This window comes from Balaenoptera borealis (assembly GCF_965194805.1).
Source record: "Balaenoptera borealis genome assembly, chromosome: 12".
Lineage (NCBI taxonomy): Eukaryota > Metazoa > Chordata > Mammalia > Artiodactyla > Balaenopteridae > Balaenoptera > Balaenoptera borealis.
Window position 1 is genome coordinate 79630184 of NC_138869.1, and position 24426 is coordinate 79654609.

General features: G+C 40.9%; 1 protein-coding gene across 2 annotated transcripts in view; it reads right to left on the reverse strand.

Moving 5' to 3' along the window:
* RCAN2 (regulator of calcineurin 2) overlaps nucleotides 1-24426 on the reverse strand; it is a 256726-nt gene that overhangs the window by 12446 nt on the left and 219854 nt on the right. For both annotated transcript variants that reach the window (XM_082347666.1, XM_082347667.1), the window contains 2 exons: nucleotides 9734-9907; nucleotides 7375-7546 (listed from right to left, as the gene is read on the reverse strand). In XM_082347666.1, coding sequence (XP_082203792.1) covers nucleotides 7375-7546; nucleotides 9734-9907 — 346 coding nt within the window. The remainder of the gene's footprint in view (nucleotides 1-7374; nucleotides 7547-9733; nucleotides 9908-24426) is intronic.

Consider the following 24426-nt stretch of genomic DNA (forward strand, 5'->3'; position numbering starts at 1 on the left):
TTGAATCATTACACTGTACTCCTGAAACTAATATAATATTGTAAATCAACTATCCTTCAGTAAAAAAAAAAAAAAAAAGTTTGCTTATCTTCTGTGGCTTTTCCTCTAAGACTGGATTAGGTGGCCATTTATCTTCATTCCCTCCTGAGTCATTTAGGACCTGAAGGGACTTCATGGGGACAACGGATTGAGGACCCTGCATTAGTGGTTGAGACAAAGGAGTGGAACCCTAGGTGGAGGTAAAGGACCAAGGGAACCAGAGGGAGGGAGAAGGTGGATAGATAAAGAGAAACCAGGGAGACAGGGTCCTGGGAGCCTGTGAGGTGGGGCTTGTGTTCCCGGGATGAGAGGAAAATGCAGACGTGAGGAAGGGAAGAGCGTGTGGACGCACTCTCTCTTTGTGTTTGGCCATAGAATCAGGAGGTTCTCCAATCTGGGAATGATCAACCTGTTCCTCTTTTCCCAAAATTAGCGACCTGGCTATGGGACTATGGGTATGCGCATGGCGCATGTGCGCACACGCCCACGTTTTGGTCCTGTGTCTTTTCCGTTTTCCTACAACGTGCATATTTTACCTGTGAAATAAGAAGAGGAAATATTTCATCTGCTACTCAATAGTGATTGAGGATAATTGTGGAATATACGCTAAGAAGAAAAGCCCCTTTAACATCACCCCCACCCCCGCCACGGGAAAATTCTTCGACAGTAGGCGTAAAATAAGGAGCGCATGTCCTGGGCTCACAAATCTGCGTCCCTTGGGTCGGGGGTGACGTGCAGAGACTGCGCTACATGGAACCCTGGGGCTGGCTGTTTTATTTGCTTTTCGTGTCTGTGATCAGAGTATAGCAGTTGTCGAACAAGAACTGGGGCTTAGCGGTCATGCTACAGGTACCACAAATATAGGTGTTCATCTATATTTTAAAAATGGAATTTTCCCTACCTTGGAATCAATGAGCCTGGAATAGAAAATGTTTCTTCCTTATAAGTGACACGTATTAATGAAATCTATTTTCCGTTTGGGGAGAAACAATGTATACTGAGAAGCAAACCAGCAAAATTCCTTTACTATGACATGTTTTGATGGAGAAGAATTTGGAAAAAAATCTAAATATAGCCGATGTATGCAACTTGAAACTCGAGCACCATTTTAAGCCCTCCTCTGCAGTTAACTAAAATTGATCTCTCTAACAAGAGCTAAAAATAGCAGGAGGAAAAAAAGGACCAGACAATGACTTTCCATATTTCTCCTTGCAGGCATTTCCAGTGACAATGAACTTGACCTTCCAGAGCCATCCTAGAGAGCAGAATAAGCTGACATTTCACATCCCACCTCTGACTGACCACCCATCTAGTGCCACGGACATCTCTATCTTGCCATTTTGCTAATGAGTACAGATAAGCTGTTTTGCTGGGCTGGGTTTTGTGTTTCCTATTTTGTTTTACATCCAAAAAGAACATAGGATTATACCCTTTCTGGAGTCAGGAATAATAGGCATTATAAAATAAACAAAAGAAAATATCCGATTCATTCTCCACCAGGACAAAGCTCATCTTATTTTGTCCAGGTCATTGTTAAATGATGGGTGTCTGTAAATTCACTAGCGGAATTAATATAAATGTAGAAAGCTTCTGCTTTGCTTTTTTTTTTTTTTTAATTGAAGTATAGTTGATTTACAATGTTGTGTTAGTTTCTAGCATGCATATATATATATATAATGTTTTTCAGGTTCTTTCCCATTATAGTTTATTACAAGATATTGAATATAGTTGCCTGTGTATAAGTAGGTCCTTGTTGTTTATTTTATATATAGTAGTGTGTACCTGTTAATCCCAAACTCCTAATTTATCCCTCCCCCCACCTTTCCCTTTTGCTAACCATAAGTTTGTTTTCTGTGTCTGTGAGTCTGTTTCTCTCTTATAAATAAGTTCATTTGTATCATTTTTTTTTAGATCCCACATATAAGTGACATCATATGATATTTGTCTTTCTCTGCCTGACTTACTATACTTAGCATGATAATCTCTAGGTCCATCCATGCTGCTGCAAATGGCATTATATCATTCTTTTTTATGGCTGAGTAATATTCCATTGCATATCTATACCTCATCTTCTTTATCCATTCATCTGTCGATGGACACTTAGGTTGCGTCCATGTCTTGGCTGCTGTAAACAGTGCTGCTATGAACACTGGGGTGCATTTATCTTCTTGAATTAGTTTTCATCTTTTCCAGATATATGCCCAGGAGTGGGATTGCTGGATCACATGGTAACTCTATTTTTAGTTTTTGAAGGAACCTCCATACTGTTCTCCATAGTGGCTGCACCAATTTACATACCTACCAACAGTGTAGAAGGGTTCCTTTTTCTCCACACCCTCTTCAGCATTTATTATTTGTAGACTTTTTGATGATTGCCATTCTGACCAGTGTGAGGTGATACCTCATTGTAGTTTTGATTTGCATAGAAAGCTTCTGTTTTATATAGACCTGTCCTTTAAAAAGAGCAGAGGATGGTGAATTCTGATCCACATGTCCTGCTTGACATTAGAGGAAAGCATCAAACTTGCCTTAAAGAACCGATGCTGTGGATACATTTTAGGAGGTGCCAATAAACAGAGAAATGAAATTTGGAGGAACAAATGTCTAAGTTCTTTTGTATTTTTAAAATGTCCTTTTGCAACAGTCTGGAATTTCTTTTGGAGAAATTAATTTTACTCTTCAAGAGATCTCCCTGGTTTCGCAAACTTTGCACTCTTCAAGGTAAGGGTGCTGGCTTCATTAATCCTTTCTGTTTCTCACCAGGGGCAGAGGGACGTATTTTAACTTACCAGCTGTGTAGCCTTTGGCAAATTACTTAACTACTCTGTGCCTCACATTCCCCAGCTGTATAAATGAGGAGAATAATACCACCTTCTCATAGAGTCACTGTGAACATTAAATGAGATAATCTATATAGTAAGGTGTTTAGAACAATGCCTGACACACAGTAAGCCCCATATATAAGTTTTAACCACTGTTTCTATTTACAGCTTTCCCCTTATTTATCTATTTTACTTACTTTCTGGATGAAAAACAGAACATATAGTCATGGAGACAGTGGTTAAAAATGTTTGAAATTGTGCCTCTCATATATTTTCTGGACTATGAATTTGTTCTCACTATAATAAATAGTACAGAGAGATGCTTCTCCAGTGTTAGGTGGCCCTGGTCTCATGTCGTAACATCCCATTAAGGATTTCAAAGGATCTCAAAGGAAACCCACAAGCTTGGGTTTGATCTTGGTCCCTTTGTAATTGCACTGTTCCCTCCATGCTCGTTTCAAGAGCTTCTTTAGAAGTTCCGGGGAGCACAAGTTGCCCCTCTCTGGAAGAGGGTCACCAGTGTTCCTTGCTTAAAGAACGAGGTACTGTTTTGCCCCTTCTTGTCTGAGCTAAGGCCTGTGTCCTCACTCTCCCATTTATCCTCCATGAAAGGGTCTAAATAGAGCACATGATTGCCTTCCATGGGCAGCTAGACGTGCCAAAGCTCCCACAAGTCAGCTGGTTTGCCGACGTGATCCCGGGCCCGAGGACCATCTCACCCTGGATCCCTGCTCCGAGATGCTCTTTCATTAGAGTTACTTTTCTTCAGCATCCTTAGATTTCTGCATCCCTTCTCAGTCACTCAGCTCAACCAGCTGAGCACTATTAGTCACTCCTCCTAAGGAAGAAGAACACCATTCCTTTGATCATTTGAGTTGCTTTTCTCTGCTCTCATTCTAATTTATTTCTCTACTCCTGGAATTGAGGTAGTCATCCTTAACATGGAATGACTTATAATTTGTTACTGAAATGATTCTGCCTAGGGAATAAAAAATGAATTTTACTAAATTATTATTATTTTTTCAAATGGAAATGCTAGAAGTCCTCTTGGTGGAGAAAACATTAATTCAGTGCTGCCTGACTCAGTCTGGCTAAAGCCATAAAACAGCAGCAATTTGCCAATGAAGAAGTATCTCTAGGGGGGCTCATTCATTCATTCATTCATTCGATATTTATTGAGCATCTACTATGTGCAAACTGCTATCAGGCCCTGGGAATACCAAAATGAATGAAACCTGCATTCTCCCCTCAAAAAGCAGAGGAGACAGAAAGATGAACAATAGAAAATTACCACAAGGGGAAGTGAGCATTTGTGGAAAGTTCCAGGAGGAGACTGAAGGAGTAATTATTCCTTGCCTTGGCACCTGGTTGGGGAGGGGGCAGAGGTGTGGGTGGGGGGATGCAGGCTGTGGCCCTGCCCTCTCATCAGTGCAGCTGAAACAGCTGCCAGAGGCCCAGGCCTCTACTAGAACCTCTGTGATATTTTCGACTCAATTGTTGGGTATAAGTCATTCATCTGTGTGGGGTGTGGAAGCTTCAAGGACACTGGAACAGGACACGTGGATAACTAAATAAAAAGAAACAGCCTCAAACTGCTGGCAAAGAATAGAGAGAAAGATAAAGATAAATAAAGAGAAGACACCCAAACTGCAGCTGTTCTATGGGACACTGATATCAGTCATCTACAAAGAGCCAGCAGAGTCTCCACATTCGCTCTTGCCCATATAGTGCACAGATCTTCATTTGCACACTTATGAGACCCTGGATTAGACTTTCTGGAAGTTATGATGGTGTTAGAGGCGATTGTCAAGGGAGGGTTGAGATAAATGTTCTGCCCATGTCAGAAGTCCACCCAGGCAGCTAGGATCCTTAATAGAGACCACTGGATCTGGCCCAGTGATGGTCAGAAGAGCCAGGGTTGACATTTGTCTCTGCCCCCAACTAGCTGTGTCACCCCAAGCAAGTGTGTTCACCTCTCTACAGCTCGGTGGTCAGATCTGGAAAATGGGAATATTAATAGTGCCTACTTCTGTGTTGACTGCACCACAGGGCACTTCAAAACTGGTAGATTTACCTGGTAAGGGAAGGTGAGGCTCATAGGTTAGCGGCACAATTAAGGCAGAAGGCATGAATTTTTAACACTGTCGATCAATTATTCACAACTCTAGAAAGAACCCCCTTTCTTTTGCCTCCTTAAGACCGTTTCCTTCCTACTGTCTCACTCCTCCGAACCAGGTTCTGTGAGCTTCCCTCTGAGACCTGGTTCCCATTGCTTCTACCCCTTCTGCCTCTGTCAGTCCCAGGCCACACTGGTGCCTGGCAGTGCCCTCCAGACGTGGGACTCAGCTCAGTGAGCCAGTGCAGGTGTCTGAGACTTGTCCTTATCTTGCCTTTGCATCAAGCTTTGAGAACATTGACTATAAATGAATTTTCTTTTAGGCTCTGGATAAAAAATGATTTGAATTTACTGGATTACAGTGAGGAGACCAGAGGCCAGCTGGGATCCGCAAGTCTGATTTAGCCTGGACTTCCTTTATATAAAGAGTGAAGCAGGAAGAGTACTGCCTCAGGGCCCTGGCTCTGTCACTGGCAAGTCATTCTGCCCCCCTCTCTAGGCCTCGGTTTCCCCTCCTGTAAAATGCAAGTTGGCCAGTGCCTCCTAGGCCCTCTAGCCAAGACCTTAGTGATTCTATGTAGAACTCTGTTTGCTGACATTCAAAACAGCTGTACCAGATGTTCAACTGTGTTCTTGTTAATATCTTGTTAATATCTGCTTGGGAGTCAAACGAGCAGCTCCAAGGATAGCAGCTTTCATTGGTCCTGCTTCTGAAGTGTCCTGAATTACTGGGAGAAACGGGTCATAGCCTTGACTTGAGCACACTTGATTTATCTTATACACGCTACAACATTTGCTCATACCATGCACATGGGAGTGCATATGTCCAGGATTCCTGTATGGGGACTAGACTTTCAAGGAAATCACATTCCATAAACATCTCCCTTATTATTATATTGCTTTTTTCCTCAGCCCATCTTAGTAGTTAGACATCTACTGCTTCTCAGTAGTTGAAAACAATGGCTATTTTAAAGGCTCCAGGAAGCTGAGTGACTGGTCCGTGATTACAAAGAAACCCCCAAAGACCCTGCCCTTGAAAGTGCTGTAATCTGACTCCAATGCTACACATGGGACAGCCAGTAATTCTCTTGCAGGGAGTAATTATTAATCAAATCAGCCTCATCCCCATCTGAAGACCCAGTAGGATGGTCAGCTTTCCCTGAATTGCCTGGGAATTTCTTGGTTTTAGCATCACAGGTTCCCAGGACCCCTGAGTCTATGTGAACAAGGATAGCGGGTCACCCTCATACCCAGGATTCTTAAATTTCAGTGTATGCAAGAATCAACACGTGTGCTCATTAAAACTGCAGATTTCTGGGGTGGGAGATTCTGATGCCAAATGTTTTCCTGACCACACTAAGAAATACTGATATGAACTTATTATAAATTTAACAGCCCCGGCATTTGGCTACCAGTGGTTCTTGAACTCATCTGCACATCAGAATCACCTGGGGAGATTTTTAAAAATACCAATGCCTGAGTTGACCCAAGTCAATTAAATTAGAATCTCTCGGGGTGCGGTCAGCCCCCTCTCACAGCGGGAGAACCACTAGAAGAGAGAGAAGACACAGTGGCCATTATTTACCTTTGGATCTTTGGTGCCTAAAACCTCAGCTGCCACCCGGTTTCAGACCACCCACTCTCCACCACTTCCCCTCCTGCTATAATATAGGAAAACTACTTTGGAGTACAAGGTGGCACCATCTGTTGAAATTGAGGACAGTATCACTTCTAGGTATAAAACATAAGCTTTTGGATAAGTGCGTAGGAGATATGTACAAGAATGTTAACTGCAGCTTTGATCTTAATGGCAAGAAACTGGAAACCATCTAAATGTCTGTCAACAGGAGAGTGGATGAATACAGAATGGTGGTGGAATCGCCCAGTGGAATACTACACTGCAGTGAAAATGAGAGCATCCAAGCTACAGGTACCAACATTGGAACAAAATGACCACAGGTTTTTCTAAAGTTAGAGGCCATTGTGACTGGCTTCTTGGGGACTTAGAGGCTTCACTTTGGCAGGTGGCTTGTCTTGTAGCAGAAGATTCCTGGGCACACCCGTGGCAGCAGTAAAACAAGGCTGCACAGCGTAGAAGCCTCGTCGTGCTAGCTGGTAGAGCTCATTTTGCCTGTTTTGCAAACTTAAAATATCTTCCTTGCAATCCAGAAGTTGCACGGACTGACATTTTCGTGCCAGTTTCTGAATTGTTTTTGAACAGGTGCAAAGTCTGACGCCGCATTTTCATTCATCATTCCTCTCGCTGGCCACATACAGCGATAAATCCATTAGAAATGCAGATGTTACCGGGAACCCAGGATTTCAGGATTGTTATCTTGTTTGGTTTTTCTAAGTTGCTGACAAATATTTATTTTCAGGAAGGCCCACAGAGCTTACCTGGTCCTAGTTTGGCCACGGCATAGAGGAGGTCATAGTTAAGGACTGGTGTGGCATCGCTGATGGGCTGCCAGCCGACAGGAGGAGAGGCAGGGGGTGAGATGAGAAACTGTTTGGCGGGCTGTGGTGGAGCCAAATGCAGTTTGTCTCCGTCTGTCTCTGGAGTCTGAACCTTTCAAACACAGTAGAAATGAAGACACATGATTCATTGTGGCCTCGGATGTGCCATGTTGTTCCACTAAGATATGCAGAGCCTGGCTTTCAGCCTGTGACAAGTGAACCAACGAGCCAGGCTATAATAATAGTGACTACTGACCACACACCATGTGCTCAGTTATCTTATCTGATCCTCAGATAAGTGGATCTCAACATTTAGCTGCATAAGAATGACCTGGGAAGCTTACTGAGTCAGATTGCTGAGCCCCGCTCCTGGAGTTTCTGAGATCGGGAGCAGGGCCTGAGAATCTGCATTGCTAACAAGTTCCCAGGTGATGCTGGTGGTGCTGGTCCTAAGACCCCTCCTTTCCTTCCTTTCTTTCTCTCCCCTCCTTGTCCCTCACCTCCCCCTCCCCTCTCCATCCTTTCTTCCTTCCTTCCTTCCCTCCTTCCTGCCTTCCTATCTTTCTCCCTTCCTCTCTCTCTCTCTCTTTTCATTGAGGTGATAGTCACATAATTTGAAATTAAACCCTTTTAAACTGAACAATTTCAGTGGCATTTAGTATATGCCTAATATTGTGCAATCACCACTACTATCAAGATTCAAAGTATTTTTATGACCCCAGAGGAAACCCTGTACCCATTAAACAGTTACTACCATTTCTGCTTCTGGTCAGACCGTGGCAACCACCCATTTACTTTCTGTTTCTATGGATTTGCCTATCCTGGACATTTCTTATAATCAATTCATAGAACACGTGATATTTTGCATCTAGCTTCTTTCACTTAGCATAATGTTTTCAAGATTCATCCATGATGTAGCATGTTATTAGTACTTCATTCCTTTTTATGGTTGGATAATATTCTACTGAATGGATAGACTACAATTTGTATATCTGTTCACCCATTTTTGAACATTTGGGTTGTTTCTACCTTTTGGCTCACCCAACCCTAATAACCTGATTAAAAAGTGGGCTAAGGACTTGAATAGACATGTCTATAAAGAAGACATACAAATGGCCAATAGGTAAAAGAAAAAAGGATCAACATCACTAATCATCAGGGAACTGCAAATTAAAACCATAATGAGATATCACCTCACACCTGTCAGAATGGCTATGATCAAAAGAACAAAAGACAACAAGTGTTGGTGTGAATGTGGAGAAATTGGAACCCTTGCACACTGTTGGTGGGAATGCAAATCGAGCAGCTGCCTTGGAAAACAATATGGAGGGATTCCTCAAAAAAAATTAAAATAGAACTACCATGTGATCTAGCAATTCTACTCCTGGGTATTTATCCAAAAGAATTGAAATCAGGACATTGAACAAATATTAGCACTCCTATATTCATTGTAGCACTATTTGAAATCGTCAAGACGTGGAAACAACCTAAATGTTCATGGACAGATGAATGGATAAAGAAAAGATGTTATATACATACAATGGAATACTATTCAGCTTTAAAAAGAAGTAAAGTCTATGTTCATTTCATTGTGTCATCTCTGCAGAGTCCAAAGGTGGAAATGATCCTTACAGACCAATAACAGATGGATTGAGATAACTAATAATGAAATGAAGACACTGATGAAACATTATGGACATTGATTTTCTACTGCTGTGGACTTCATAAATATTGCCAAGAATTACCCATGACTTTTTATAACAGCCAGAATTTATTTTTGGATAAAATAAAATACAAAATTGATTTCCATATGTTTGTAACTTTTTCTCATGGATATGAATCACTGAAAAGGTATACAGTCCATTAAAACTGTCATATAATTTAATTATAACCCTGCTAGCTAAGTTGTGATCAGAGCATTCTTATTACAAGTACTAGCTGGCATTCATTGTGCATTTACCGAATGCTAAGCACTTTAGCACACAGTAATTCATTTAATCCTCATAATGACAGTGTATGGAGTATGTTATCATCCCCATTTTACAGATGGGGAAACTGAGGCCTAGTGAGGTTATGTAAACTGCCTAGATTAGAACCAAGTCTGTTGGCCCTCAGAACCTGCTTTCTAAACCACTATGCTGTCCCTGCCTGGGGATCATGATATAAGTTTGTTTCTCAGTGAACGAATTATAGACTACAAGCCAATCTGAAAGCAGAAAGGGCTCCATTTACATTTTGAAAAGGTAAAAAAGAAAAAATGCAGGGCAAAAGGATTAACTTTGGTAAAGAATGATCTTACCTGTGCAAAGTAGAGTTTTAATTTTTTCCCTCTGAACTGGGTTTCATGAAGCTCTATCCTGGCTCGGGCTGCAGATTTGGGATTGCTGAAGTTTATTCGGACACGTCTGAAACTCTTAAATAGCTGGAACGTCACACAGTCATCATAAGTCCGGAACAGACCCTCAAATTTTTCCTGTTAAAAACAAACACAGAGGAAATTCCATTGGCCATATATCTTGTACAATGCCAGATCTGACAAAAACAAATAACTAGGTAAATAAATAGGCTCTTCCTAACATAAAATTAAAACAGAACACTGTAATGTAGTTTTTCCATCTGTTGGTCTGTTACCAGGTACTAAACATGCCTGTGGATTCTGTCAAAGGACTCATAACCTGTGTCCAGGGATCTGTAGGGGGACCAGTGAATGGGGTTTGAAATGCATGAAAAACCTGACAATTATGCAAAGTGTTGAGTGTTTCAACATATATGTGTTTGTTTCTGGGAGAGGGATCGTAATGGTCATAAGATTCTCAAAGGAGTCCATTATCTCCAAAATATTATAGCTACTGAGTAAAGCATGTGGTGGACATTGCTAGTGATTATCAAGCTTGGGGGCACTGTTCTTGCCTACATATACGGGAGCCCACACGACCCAAAATCCTTCTAGTCAGGCAGTACCATGTGATTAGTTCTGGTCAATGAAATGGGTACAGAAAGCAGGAAAAAAGCCCTCAAGAAAATTTTCAGTCTCTTTCCCTGAAGATGCCATGTGCTCCAGATGGTAGCGTAGTCAGAAGTAGGATTCTCCTCAGCCTGGGTCTCTGAGTGACCTTGTGGAGCAGAAATATCTTTTTCCCAACTCCCACCCCATCCTATAGCTGACTTCGCCTTGGCAAAGGAAAAGAATTCTCTATTGCATTAAACCACTGAGATCTGTGGATTATTTTATTTCTGCAGCACAACCAAGCCTATCACAATACAAAGCAATAATTAAAAAATTTTGATTTGATACAAATTTCAATTCAACTGAACAAATATCTACTCAATGCTCACTTTGTACAAAGGATGGTCTTTAGGTTTTAGAAGGCTACAGAGATGAGGATCGTTTTGTTCTGAATCTCAATGATCTAAGAATCTAAGGTGAGAGGCAGACACAGACACAAATAAAAGAACACCTGCAAGAATGGGGAAAGACATAAAGGAAAACTAGAGAATTAAAAAAAATACATATATATATTAACACCACCTATCTAGTTCCTCTTAGCTTAAAAAAAAAAAAAGGTCCTATTATGAGTAACAAAACCAGTGCCTGTTAAGTTACTCTGTGTTCTTAAAGGAGAAATTGCCACTAAGGAAATAACATCTATTAAAAAAATAAAACAAAAAAAACGCTGATTCTTTTATTTCTACAATAAAAGGTATTTTGTCATAAGAGTGAGTTCAAGTGGGAATGAAGATGCATGAAAGATTAATACTGTAAGATTCATTGCATTTGGATTTGTAAGGGACATAAGGGATAATTAACTCAGCCTTTCCCTCCTCACCTCCATCATTTTACAGATCAGGGCTCTGAGGTCTGAAGAGATGAGGACCTGCCCACGGTCACATGGGCAGTTATTGGCAGAGCCAGGACCAGAATACAGAGATGTTTTCGATTACATCAATAATTACCCTGCTAGACTGAGAGGGAGAGATCGTTGCATTAATAAGAGCAAGAGATGGAGAGCAATAAGCTGCCCCAAGGCTCCTGTGTGACCACATCTAAGAGAATCAACAAGGCGATGTCAGGTTAGAGAATCACTGCCCTCCGAGGCTGCATGGGAAGAGGAACTCAGATGTCTGGGAAGGTCTTCCTGCCTCTTGGACATCCAAGTGAACTTGTCTCAGACCCTCAAGTCCAAGGTTTGTGATTCTTCCAAAGGCTGCTGCCCATTTCTGAGATTCCCCAGTGTGTGGCCCACCATAGTTTCTCCCATTTTTGACTCACGTCTACACACACTTGTCTCTTTTTTTTTTTTCTGTATGTATGTTTTTTGTTTGTTTTCTGTTTTTATTTTTGTTTACGTATAAGGATGTTTATTGAAACCTTGGTGGCCATGGCAATTTTTTTTAAAGAATTTGAATGTCATTAATAGGGAACCTCTTTTTTTTTTCTTTATGTATTTTTTTCCACATTTTTTTAATTGAGTGAAAGATTCTTTACCTTCTATAGAACTTTTATAATTTTCAAAAGTTTCACACACACGATTTCATAATAATCCCATAATAACCCTTTTCAAAACAGCTTTTTGTTTCAGTTTCATGACATTTATGGAGAGATTTGAGGGGTTCTTTCTCTCCTTTTCAGACTCTGTTCTTATTCCTCTTTCCCTAGCAAGAACAAAACAGGAATCTTTCCTTGTTTGTTCCTTGGATAGTTTTTATTCTCAACTCTCAAACCTTGGGATCAGCCAACTCCCAGGCCTGGGGCTTCAGCCTGGGGCTTCCTAAGAATTTCTTAGGAATTCTTTCCCAACACTTCTGTGTTTTCCTGAACAAGAATCCTGGTGAATAAAATGCTTTCTGGTTCCTCACAATGGGAATAGTCTCGGCTGGTAAAATCAAAGCTGGTGGTTTGATTAATCTGAGAATTTTCAGGAATGGGAGGAATTAAGAAATTAAAAGATTTTATTTCTATGTGGAATATCGTATCTTTTAGGACAAAATCCGTGGGTTTCTTTGTGGCTCTATGTTTTTCCATTACTAGTGTGGGAGTTTCCTTCCTGTCCCCTCCCCACGACCTCAGCATAGCCTTGGGGGAGTTGGTGTTCTTTTCCTTGGAGTCTTATTCCTTGCTTTTTGTTTTATGTCTTCTTTATGCTTCCCATCTCAGCTGTTTGGCCTCAAGAGCCTGGATTAGGAGAAAGGAATCCAGGAGGCCAGGCTTTAGGCTTAGGGCAGGGGTTATATGAATGTCAGATGTCAGTGATGACTGCAATTGTTTTCTCCACTACTGTACTCTTCAAAAGAGGGCCCCAGGCAGCTAATACAAGCAGCAAGCTGGAGATGGCCGGTGACAGAAGCCTCTTTGATATCACTTGTTTTGGGCTTAGACCAAAAGCAAAAAGAGGTCTTCCACCAGACCTGGGGTGCGGCCCAGGGCTCAGAGACCAGGGTTTTCACTGGCCCATCTGGGACCCATCTCTATAATGATAATAATAATAAACAACTAATTTTTACTTGGCTTGTCCTCTCTGCACAGGTCTTTTGAGAACTTGTAGTGGCGGGGGTGACAGCTGGCCAAGCACTGGGAATTTGCTGGCTATCTCTATTTTTTTTTCCACTAGTGATGTGACATGACAAACATTTCATTTGCTGAGGCAGCGGGATACCAGAGCAAACTGGTGAGAGGCAGATCCAGCACAGTGAACGTGCCAGGTGTACCCTTAGGCAAAGCAGTGACTTGATCAGAGCCAGCCCCAGGGGTCTTCCACCTGTCTTTACAGCAAATTTTCTATGGTTTTGATGCCCAGTCTCCCACCAGGCACACAGTAATATTTTCCTGACCTTTGGCTGCCAGTTTCCTCCAGTCTGGTACCCCACAAACCCAATAACTTAATTTCCTCTATAGGTAATCTCCTTTTAGCCACTGGTCTCTGGACCTTGCTACACACAAAAATGATGGAAAATCCTAAAGAACTTTTTTTGAAAATTTATTTTATTGAAATATACTTGATTTACAATGTTGTCTTAACTTCTGCTGTGTAGAAAAATGATTCAGTTATAAATATATATACATTCTTTTTCATATTCTTTTCTGTTATGGTTTATCACAGGATATTGAATATAGCTCCTTGTGCTATACAGTAGGACCTTGTTGTTTATCCATTCTAGATATAAGAGTTTGCATCTGCTAACCCCAAACTCCCAATCCTTCCCTCCCCTCCCCCCACCCTCCCCCTTGGCAACTACAAGTCTGTTCTCTATGTCTGTGAGTCTGTTTCTGTTTTGGAGATAAGTTCATTTGTGTCATATTTTAGATTCCACATATAAGTGATATCATATATTTGTCTTTCTCGGCCTGACTTACTTTGCTTAGTATGAGAATCTCTAAGTCCATCCTAAAGAACTTTGTTAATGTGAATTTTATCTATTTATGTTTATTGTACTAGAAATAAAAACTGAGAAATTGAAAAATATTTATTTATAAATTCATCTCCTAGTAACAATCATAAATCCATCACATGACAAAATAATCTTTTTATGAAAAATAATTGTTTTCCCCAACAAGAAACATTTAATGAGAAGACTGGCCTGGTTTTAGATTTTTGCAAATCTCTTTCATTTCTGACTTAATAGAAGAGACCTGGAATCTCATATCTGCTTCTCTTACATTATGCTGTTTTGTCTGAAGGGTTTGAAGAAAAGCTGGCCTCACCCAAATATGTGGTTGGAAAAGGGAAGAGTATTGCAATAGCCTTTCAAATAATTGTGACTATTCTTCCTTGACACTTCATCAAAACTCAACTAGTGGCAGTTTCTAAAAGTCTATTGCAATGTTGAATCTGAAGCCGTAATCAAATAACATTTTTATTTGATTATATTAAAATCCGTTTATCTACTTTGCACCTTTAGTGGATTTTTTACTCATGCAGGATTCTGTCATAGTGTACATTGGTCATTTGGAAAATATTGGTTCCTTGAGTTATACAGTTTTTCCAAATGTTGACACATTTCATTACACAATATCAAAAATCACATTCATTAATATTACCACCTATCTTATCAAAAAGTCTTTCCATATTGGAAAGCTGTCATATCCCTGTTGGTGGATACAAGTTTTCCAAAATCCTAATTTTTGCTTGAAACTATGTTCTTTATTATTGGCAACAGACACTGTCAGTTATTTTCCTTCAAGTGACACACTCATTCATTCGTTTTTGATAAAATGTCCGCCAAATATCTATGTCTGCATAACTATGGTTTGTCTGTTAGTTGTTCTTTCTGTGTTCCAGGAGAAAAATAAGTATCTAGTGCAGCTTAGAACATCTTAGAACATTTTCTCAAGTCACACATTGTATTCCAGTATGCCACAGAATGGCTTTATGTGTACTTCTCATTTCATTTTTCAGATTATTAAAAAGGCATGTGCTCAAGAATAAAGAGTTAATAAAACTAATAGCTTTAACTGCTTCATCAAGGACATTCTGAAGTTAAATAGGTATTTTTCTTTATTGCACTTTTTTTTTTTAACTGTGAGTGTGTGGCTGTGAAGAATACAAATACTAGTAAGTACAGTTAGGTGCCACTGCACTGATTAATACCAAAGTACCAGGAGTTTTAAACACTATTGCTTTTGCACCATGGGTGTAAATGTCAACATGGTTGAAAAAGCAAATAATGTCTTAGTATTATTATGGAAATAGTTTTGACCTCGTGAGAACTTCCAGGAGTCTGTAGACTACTCTTTGAGAACTGCTGCATGATAGGACTTCAGAAAAAGTAAGGACTTAGTTGGCATGGGGTGAAGACAAGGGGTCTAGTGAGAATCTTAAGGGTACAGCATGATGGAGGTCAAGGAATGGTCTGCCTCCACTTGAGTGATGCCCAGGGGATAAATGTCGTCAAGAGTAATCTAGGATTGGTATGGGGAGGATGTGGAGGAATTATTTTAGAACACAAATTGTACTCTTAGAAAAATTAACAAGGGGCTCTAGAGAAGAAAGTGAGAGAGGCTAGGAGAGGATGTTGGTAGGAGAAGAAGGACCAGGGGTGAAGAGTGGGGCTGGATGAGCCAATTCTCAGGGCCAATAGGGTAAAGATGAGCCTGGTCTTAAAACCAGGCAGAAGGATCTGTCCAGGGTCCTCATAAAGAAGCTCCGGTGATGTGGAGAATGCTGGCCGCAGCGGCTACAGCACACAGACCAAGTAGCAGGTGATTCATTATAGTTTCCAATCAAAATGGAAGCAACAATTATTTTTTAAGTCAATAGCCTTTAACAGCATCCTCAGGACTTAGGAAGTACTCAATGGATTCTACTTGATTGGTTGATACAAAAACCCCAAGGTATATTATAGACTATTAGAACATTGAAATATTACCTTCAGTTTAATTCTAAACCAGACAGGTTGCAGATAAACAATATTGTCCAATATATTATCTCATTACATCTTCACTATAGCCCTTTGAAGGAGAGTTGGAATTACTATTATCCTTGAGTAACACATGAAAGCCAAAGAAGTGAATGACCTCCGCAAAGTCACCCGACTAACTAGTTAGCAAAACCAGAACTAGTAAGGTCAAGATGTTTATACTACCGATATACCATGGATGACATGCAAACAAGTGAGAAGTCTGAAAAACCAAAATGAGAAAAACCAGTTTTCCTTGGCCATCCAGAAGAAGAGTCCTGTCCTGGAAGACGTGGCTGCCAGAGAAATCCAATGGTGCCTTTACTGCGTTCCAAACGATGCTTTACGCCTTCATATGTTTTTCAATTTTCTCACTTATGATCCCTTTGGGTATAAATTATCTTAATCAGAAATTCAGCTTCCCTCAAAATCACAAGGCTCTCATCTGTCAGATAACACCTCCCAGAAACTGCCAAAGAATGAAACAATTCATTTAGGTTTATCACTTCTCAGTGGACGCTCCGGGTGAGCCCTGTGCAAATCCCATGTTTAAGGATCATACTGGATTTTATAGGCTGCTCAGGAGGGCCTCCTGTCAAAAGGACTGTTATTGTAAATCTTCCATAATGCAGGCTCCTTACGTGACAGGCATAACCAGGCCTGCATGTAGGGATTTTTTTTTCATCTGGATTTTAACGTGTCAGGACTTCTTAGGCCAGGCAGACTTGTGTTAAATCATGCTTTGTTCCCTTTGTGGTCCTGATATTACTTAAATAAAAAAAATCATTGTGAAAGGAGGCTCTCAACTCTTCCTTGCTGATGAAAGAAGAGGACAGACCTCATGTCACATAACAGCTCAAAAAAAAAGATAATTCACTGGTAAAGGCACAAAAGACTTTATCCCTTCTCAGTGGAGTCCTTGTGAGAGACAAAGATCTAAAACTCAGACCCAAACTCCAAAAGGAGCTGCTTTGTCCTAAAACCTCATGAATTCATCCCACGCCTTTCTCGGCAGAATGCTTTCCTTGGTCTGTGTTTGGTTCTGTTCTTTCATTCCCAGCAGTGACCCTAAAGTTCACAGAGGCTGGATAACATTGCCATGCGAGCATCCATTTTTACTTCTCTTTAGTTAAGGAAATCTCTGGTTCTCTACTTCCACTAAGCCGTCATCTATGCATTTAGAACTGGAAAAACAAAACTCCCCAAACTCCTCCAAAACTAAGAAACTGTACAAGGGCTAGAAACTGGAATGACCTTGGAATAGGGGTGAATCTAAGCATTGTGGAGCCTGAAGGTTTTACAACTTGGGAAGCCCTCCTGAAGCAAAATAATACAAAATTAGGCACGAAGTTGGAATTTTTTTTTTGAATGAGAACCAAAAAATTCATAAGGAATAACTTTTGCAAAATATACAGACTATATGTGACCATGGGAACAGGTCGCAGGGCCCTTACCAGGGCCTTGGTAGAGACCCATGCAAGTGAGGGGCCCTTAAGCTGCAACTTCATTCACTTCCCAGGAAGTATGACCAAGAGAATCATGAGTCACCTGGGCCATCACCAAGTAGTCAGGAGTCTAGGCTTTCAGAACAGCTAAAACAAGTACAATGCTTATATAACTCTCAGCTGATGACGTTCATTTCCCTAAGTGTTTGAATCACCAGGATGAGAACCAAGAAACTAAAATCTGCAAAGTTTCAGCCCAGGTCTCATATTACAGATGACTGAGTCCCTGCCACACTTGAACCCATTTTGTAAATACCCAAGATGGAGGCCTGAGGAGGAGGAACCAGTAAGGGGGTTGCTTGGACCCTGTCCTGCAGCTGCTCAGTAAGGGGTGGTAAGTGCCAGATGGGGGGACCAAGAGAGGAGCTTACAGGTGGCACTGTCTGCGTGCCTAGGACCCTTGTACAGCAACTGCCCACGCTTTGGGTGAGGAAGACCCTCCCAGCACCTGAATGCAGGACTGGTTCTGGTGGGTCTCACTGCCCCCACCAGTGAGACCAGGGGGCTGTGGAGCCTGGCTATGCCAAGCAAGATACCACCTGTGGATGCCTGCATGCTTCCTTCCTGCCCCAGGACACTTGTAAGCCTCCCAAGGGGTCTCTGAACACCTAGGGAGTAGCGGGGAGGAGCACCCCTACCTGTAAGGGGGATGGGCCAGGAAAACTAGACCTCTGAGAAAGTGGTTATGAGCACAGTTGTCTGTTACGTGCCATAGAGTTGGACGTCTCTGCATGGTTATAAATATAAAGGAAGCATCCGACAGTCCTTTTATAGCTGCTACATTTCAGTTTACAGTATCAATGGCTGCCTGGGTTCAAGGCACTTGCTGAGAGCTAATGACTGCTACATCCTTCTCTGGGCCAGCAACTCCTCTTCTCTGACGGTTAATCTGCAAGAATGCCTGTGGCTATCATCAGCCCTGATTAGACACAGGCTCTAATTGCGCATGTGTCATTGATGAACTGCCCCCTTTACAGCTTACTCAATCATGTAAGAGGACAGGAATTGCATTCTAAATTTATTTAAATATTGATTTACCCATTAGAGATTGATAAAGAGAGGCAATATAAAGCCATGTTACTAGCACAGACTCTAGACCCACACTGCCTAGTTCAAATCCCAAACCCAGGATTTGTGCAACCTTAAGCAATTTACTTACCCAACACCTCAGTTTTCTTATCTGCAGAACGGGATAATAACAGAATCTACCTCACAGGGCTGTTCTGAGCATTAAGTAAATTAATATATTTAAATCACCGAGCACAATAAGTTTATTCGAGCTGTTATTATTATGATTCCCACATTTGAAGATAAACAATGTTTTGTTTATATGTCTGTATTTGGCCCGCTGGCTCTAGCTGTACAAATCTCCCTATATCTAAATCCAAGTATATACATATATCTATGCCTACATCTATCTATATTTATATCTATACTTGTACCTGTATCTAATCCTTAAAATATTAAGAGCAATTATAGGAATGCTCAGAGTGATATCTCATATAAAATTAAGTCTAATTATACTAAGGTGATTTTATCGATGTTATTATCTACTTAAAATGTAAAGCCCCAATTAACCATCAAGATTTCTTTCTTGGCTGCTAAGCTTTAAAAGTTTCCTTTAAAAAAAACAATGTGGTTAATTAAATAATTCTAAGGAGGAAATCAACTGGGTAATTGCCTTTAATCTTTGCCTTTGGAAATCCTGCACCATCAGCAGGGGCTGAGGCTCAGAGAGACAGTGAGCAAATCGCAAAGACAACGGCCACTACTGGCAATATCTGAAGCTCAGACGAATAGGAGATTTGTTAAGCCCTTCCCACCCGTCTCCTTTCACCTGTCCAAATGCACCTCAACTATCTTTTAGACAAACCCCATATTCCACTGTTGCCTGGACAGTTCCTTTGGGATATTCAATAGGCACCTTAAACTACATGCCTCTAAAGCCACAGTCTTTGCGGGGGGAAACCTCTAAATCTGCTTCTCCTCTTTCTCAACAAATGGATCCCATCTACTCCGTTGCTCAAGCCAGGAAGCTGAGTCATATAACGTCATCCTGGTCTTCTCCCTCTCCCTCACCCCACATCCCAGCAGTCAGCCTGTGTTCTCTCAATCTTCCAGCATCTACCCTTCATCCTCACCAACTCCCTGGCTCGCCACAGCTCTCCCGATGGCCGCACTAGGTCCCCCTAGCTTCAGTCTGGCCACCCTCGAATCAACCTTGAAAGTCTACTGCAAGACAGGTCTTTCTAAAAGAGAAAATTCTGATGATATAGCTCTTCCATAAAATCCTTCGGTGGCTTCACATAGCTTCTAAGAATATGGTGTGGCTTAGCATGAAAGGCCCTTTATAAAATGGCCATCACTCACCCACAGATCTCACATTCTACCCTTTGCCTAATCTGTACTCCAGCAAATTTCCACTTATAGGTTCCGAAAGGCAGCCTATTCTGTATCTCCAAGCCGTCTCTCACTTGCTCTCTCTTCTGCCTGTGACACCCTTTTCCTTCAGATAGCTTCTTTTCTTTCCCTTTATTTTTTTCCAGTTTTATTGAGATCTAATTGACATATTGCATACGTTTAAGGTATACAACATAATGATTTGATAAACATATATATTGGAAACGATTGCCACAATACGTTGTTATCACCCATTACCTCACATAGTTACACATTTTTTTTCTTGCAAAGAGAACTTTTAAAATCTAATCTCTTAGCAACTTTCAAATACACAATACAGTGTTGATGACTACAGTTATCATGTTGTATATTCCATCCCCATCAGATAACTTCTAATTGTCTCTCAAGTCCCAGCTTGGGTCTCATCTGAGAAATCCTTCCTGAATCCTACTGAGGTTTACACAGCCTCCCACGGTGCTCCCATAACAGAGTTATCTAGTTAGTGAGGGTAACTGCTCCCTTATTAACTAGACTGTAAGAACTTCAAGGGTAGGAACGGCTCATGTTTTTGTCCTGTGTCCTTTGCTCATGGATTCATTATTGAGTGCCAACTGTGTACCGTGCATGATGGCTGCTCTATGGGATGGGCTCACTTGGTCATGAAATGAATAAAACAACGTGGATAGAACTGTTGTCCTCACCTCCCCCTGCTACCTTTTGGTGAATTTTTTCTTCTCTTCAAAGCTACATTCAATAAAATCAGCCAATACGTACCAAACACATGGATCAAGATCCTCCACGTTATAATGTAACAGGGAAGCCTAAATCAAATTCTACACATTTCTTTCCTGAAACCTTTCTTGACCCCTTCCCCTGACATACCCTTCCTCCATCTAGGTTTAATCTCCACTTCCTTTGGTTATTTAAGACACTCTGAACCTCTTTTCAGAATAATGGATCAGCAAACAGTGCGTGTGTGCACGGAGAAGGGGAAGAGGTCGAGTAAGACTTCAGGTAAAAAATGGTAAATGAAAGATAGATAGAACTTTGATGTGTGGAAATGAGGTGGCGGGAGACTTTAGACGAAGCTTTTTGTTCCAGACAAGGACAACATTATCAAAGGATTTATATATTCCTATTAATCTGAGGCCACCTCTAAGAAAAGGGACTTCGGGGGACTGAGGACAAATGTAATAGTCCTAAGCCACATTTCCATGGGTGTGGCCTTGCTGCCTGTTCACAACTGTTATTAATTACTCGTAGAAAACGTAAAACAAATAAGCTTTGAGATTTCATTATTTTAAGGGTCAGCTCTTACATGTTTCTTATGACATTTATTTTCCTAGCAGTCTGCTCCACTGAATACATTTCATTTGAACCCTAAACTACAGGTCGTGGGCCTACTGAGCCAGACAGGACAAACTGCTCACCAGCTCCCACACCAATTTAGGAAATGATCCCTCTTGAGAACATCATGGAGTGTTGTAGTTGAAAGAGGGAGGAAATGTGTTTCTAGAAACAAGCAGTGTTCTCTCCTCTCGAGATTGAAATGAAGCCTCTGTTTTAATATTCGGCTGTCAATAATTGATGAGGACATTTTTAGTATGTTTAATCTTAAATGAAAGGGCTAAATCCTAAATATGTTCCATATCACATCCTTCTGAAGATAGGCAATTTCAAATTAAATCCATTCATTTTGCCATTTGGCATACGATCAAAGCAAACTTTTCAAAGCCAGCGCGGTATCCTTAACTAATTCTTTCCCTAAAATTGAGATGGCATTTGCATTCTTTTGAGATGCAGATATGAGCAAATTTTTATGACTCAATCTTTAAATCTAGAAAGAAAACACACAGTTTGTTATGTTCCCAATCGTCTTCCTCTCTCTTCCTTTTCCTCCTCTCAGTTACACCTTTTCTATCTTATTTGGGTTCTATCCTCTCCGCGCTTTAGATAAAGACGTAAGAAGGATACATGTTATAATAAAAACCTTATATAAAATGAAATCTCTCATGTTCAGATTCCTTGAGATTTCAAACTAAAATGATTGTTTCAACCTGTCACAAACTTGGGACACAAGACACCTAAAAGAAAGTCTTTTGGAACTAAAACATGGCAGTCAACATGGCAGCTAACACTGAGCTTAGTTTTGAATGGCAGTTTTGCACAGTGGCTAAATCTTCCCTTGGACATTTAGGAGACAGCAGATAAGTACCGCAGGTATGGCTAAGGATGGGTAAAGTCTGAATTCTTTTGGTGGGCCAAGCCCTCCCTAAGCCCCTTTCGTATGATAACACATTTCAATCTCACGATAAACTTAGGAGACAGATGAAGAAATGGGTTGAAAGAGATTCAACCATTTGCCTAATGTGGCCAGCTGGTCGGTCAGTGACAGAATGCACATTTCATCCTGGTACCTGGAGCCACAGGCTTAACCTCCAGACTGCCCCACCTACGGCAGAGAGAAGCTGGGTTGACATGGCTTCATCCCTTCCTTGCATTTCACCCAAGGAGATGGACCCATCTTTTGTCTTCAGTCAGTTTTGCTCCTGTGTATTTCACAGGCCAGCAGCAGTGTGAAGAATTCCTGTGTAATCCTAGGTAAGATGGTTGGAACCTGAGAAGAAGCTCCTCCCATCAAAAAGATGAGAGCTTCACATGGGCAGTTCAGACTAGAAGCATCTGTAAATTGTATCATAGTGATGAATGATGAAACTACCATGTCTCTTCCACAACAGACACATTTGTGTATATGTGCTACATACAGAAGTTCAGGATTGTTGAACATAAGCCTGATTTAGGGCCAAAGCTGTTGCTAGCCAAGAAGGATGATTCAACTGAGAATTCCCTTCTCTCCATGTGGTAGAAAGTTTGGGAAGAAATAGGCAAGCTGGATGAAGCCAGCAACATGTCATCATTGTCCTTTATAATTAGGATCGCTATACAACGTGTTTTTGAAGCCAGTACAATTTGAAGGGGGCAGTGTTACAGGTTATGCTGTGACCTGAGGACTGTCCTGGGCACCCTGGATATTTGGTCACCAACTGGATGGTCCCCCGAATCACTGATTCTAAAACTGTGGTCCTCAGCCCACTAGAAGGAAATGACAGTCCTTCTGATGGATGGATCCTGTCCAAATATGTAAGCCTCCTCTGCAGTTTTTAGCAATAACTCATGCATATTCCATATGCTTTCTTTTCACTGCGGGCTACTTATTTGTAATCTCGAAGAGAGTTCCAGAATAAATTTTTAAGGGTTACTAAAATCCATACATGAGTTTATAAAAGGATTCTGGTTAGTACAGTTGGCCCTCAGTATCCATGGTTCTGCATGTACAGATTCAACCAACTACAGATCAGAAATAATCATTAAAAAAAACCAAATTCCAGAAAGTTCCCAAAAGCAAAACTTGAATTTGCTGTGCTCTGGCAACTATTTATATAGCATTTACATCATATTTACAACTAGTTACATAGCATTTACATTGTATTAGGTATTATAAGTAATGTAGAGATGATTTAAAGTATGCAGGGAGATGTGTGCAGGTTATGTGCAAACACTATGCCATTTTACACAAGGGCCTTGAGCATCCATGGGATTTGATATCCATGGGGGTCATGGAACCGAATCCCCACGGATACCGAGGGATGACTGTATTCAGCAAAAACCCTGGTTGCTGCACAACTGTTAATACTACTGCCCTTGAACACGGGAAGAGTTGGAATTCTTAAACCTCCCAGCAGTAATAATAATCACTATCACTTAGCAGGACTCCCTAAGTGCAGACACTATTCTAAGCGCTGTATGTCATTCTGATAGTCTAACCCGTGGACCACAGGCCAGCAGCAGCAGCCTTGGGGGCTGATTGTCAAGTGACCTACTGATTCATAATCTGCATTTCAACCAGATCCCCAGTGATCAGTATCCCTTTTAAGTTTGATAAGTACCAGGTTAGAAGACATGGGTTGGACCATTTGAGATTTAAGAGCTTCCTGACTTAGTGCATAAACTGACATATGTAATTGCACTACTGGGAATTACCAGTGCTGCCCTCGGGTATTAGCGGTTTTCAATTCTTTGCATTAATTAATACATTTATAGAATTACACTTAGCAATTACTCCTATTGATGGCTTTGTTCTTAAAATCACCGCATTGTGTTTGCTCTGGTTGTTATCTTGTTCTTTGTTTTCACCGGGTTCTTTTCTCACTACAAAGAGGAGACCCATTGGGTAGATGGGGCACTGTGTTGGAGGGTCCCATGAACAAGGGAATTACAGAAACATTTAGAATCAAGAATCTCCTCTGATATATTTTGACCTTGTGAATGATGTCAGCTTTGAATAGCCCAAAGATATTCAGAGGTGTAGTGCTGGAAATGAGATATTCCCTAGGAAAAACAGGTCTGCAATGATAATTATTTTTTAGAAAGCCTCAAATATAAATTTCATCTCAATTCTCCATTTCAGAAAACCAAGGCCAAAAGAAATTAAGTGATTTGTTAAAGGTTATGAGCAAGTGATTGTGATAAGAGGCCTCTAATTCACAACGGTTTGCCAAGTTCTATCTCTGATCCATGTTGTAACTGGAAAGGATTATTCTTACTCTCTTACTCTCTTTAGAAAATACCACAGTCATGGTAGACCAGTTGGAAAAAGATACACAAATTTAAGGGACAAAACGACCCCATGCAT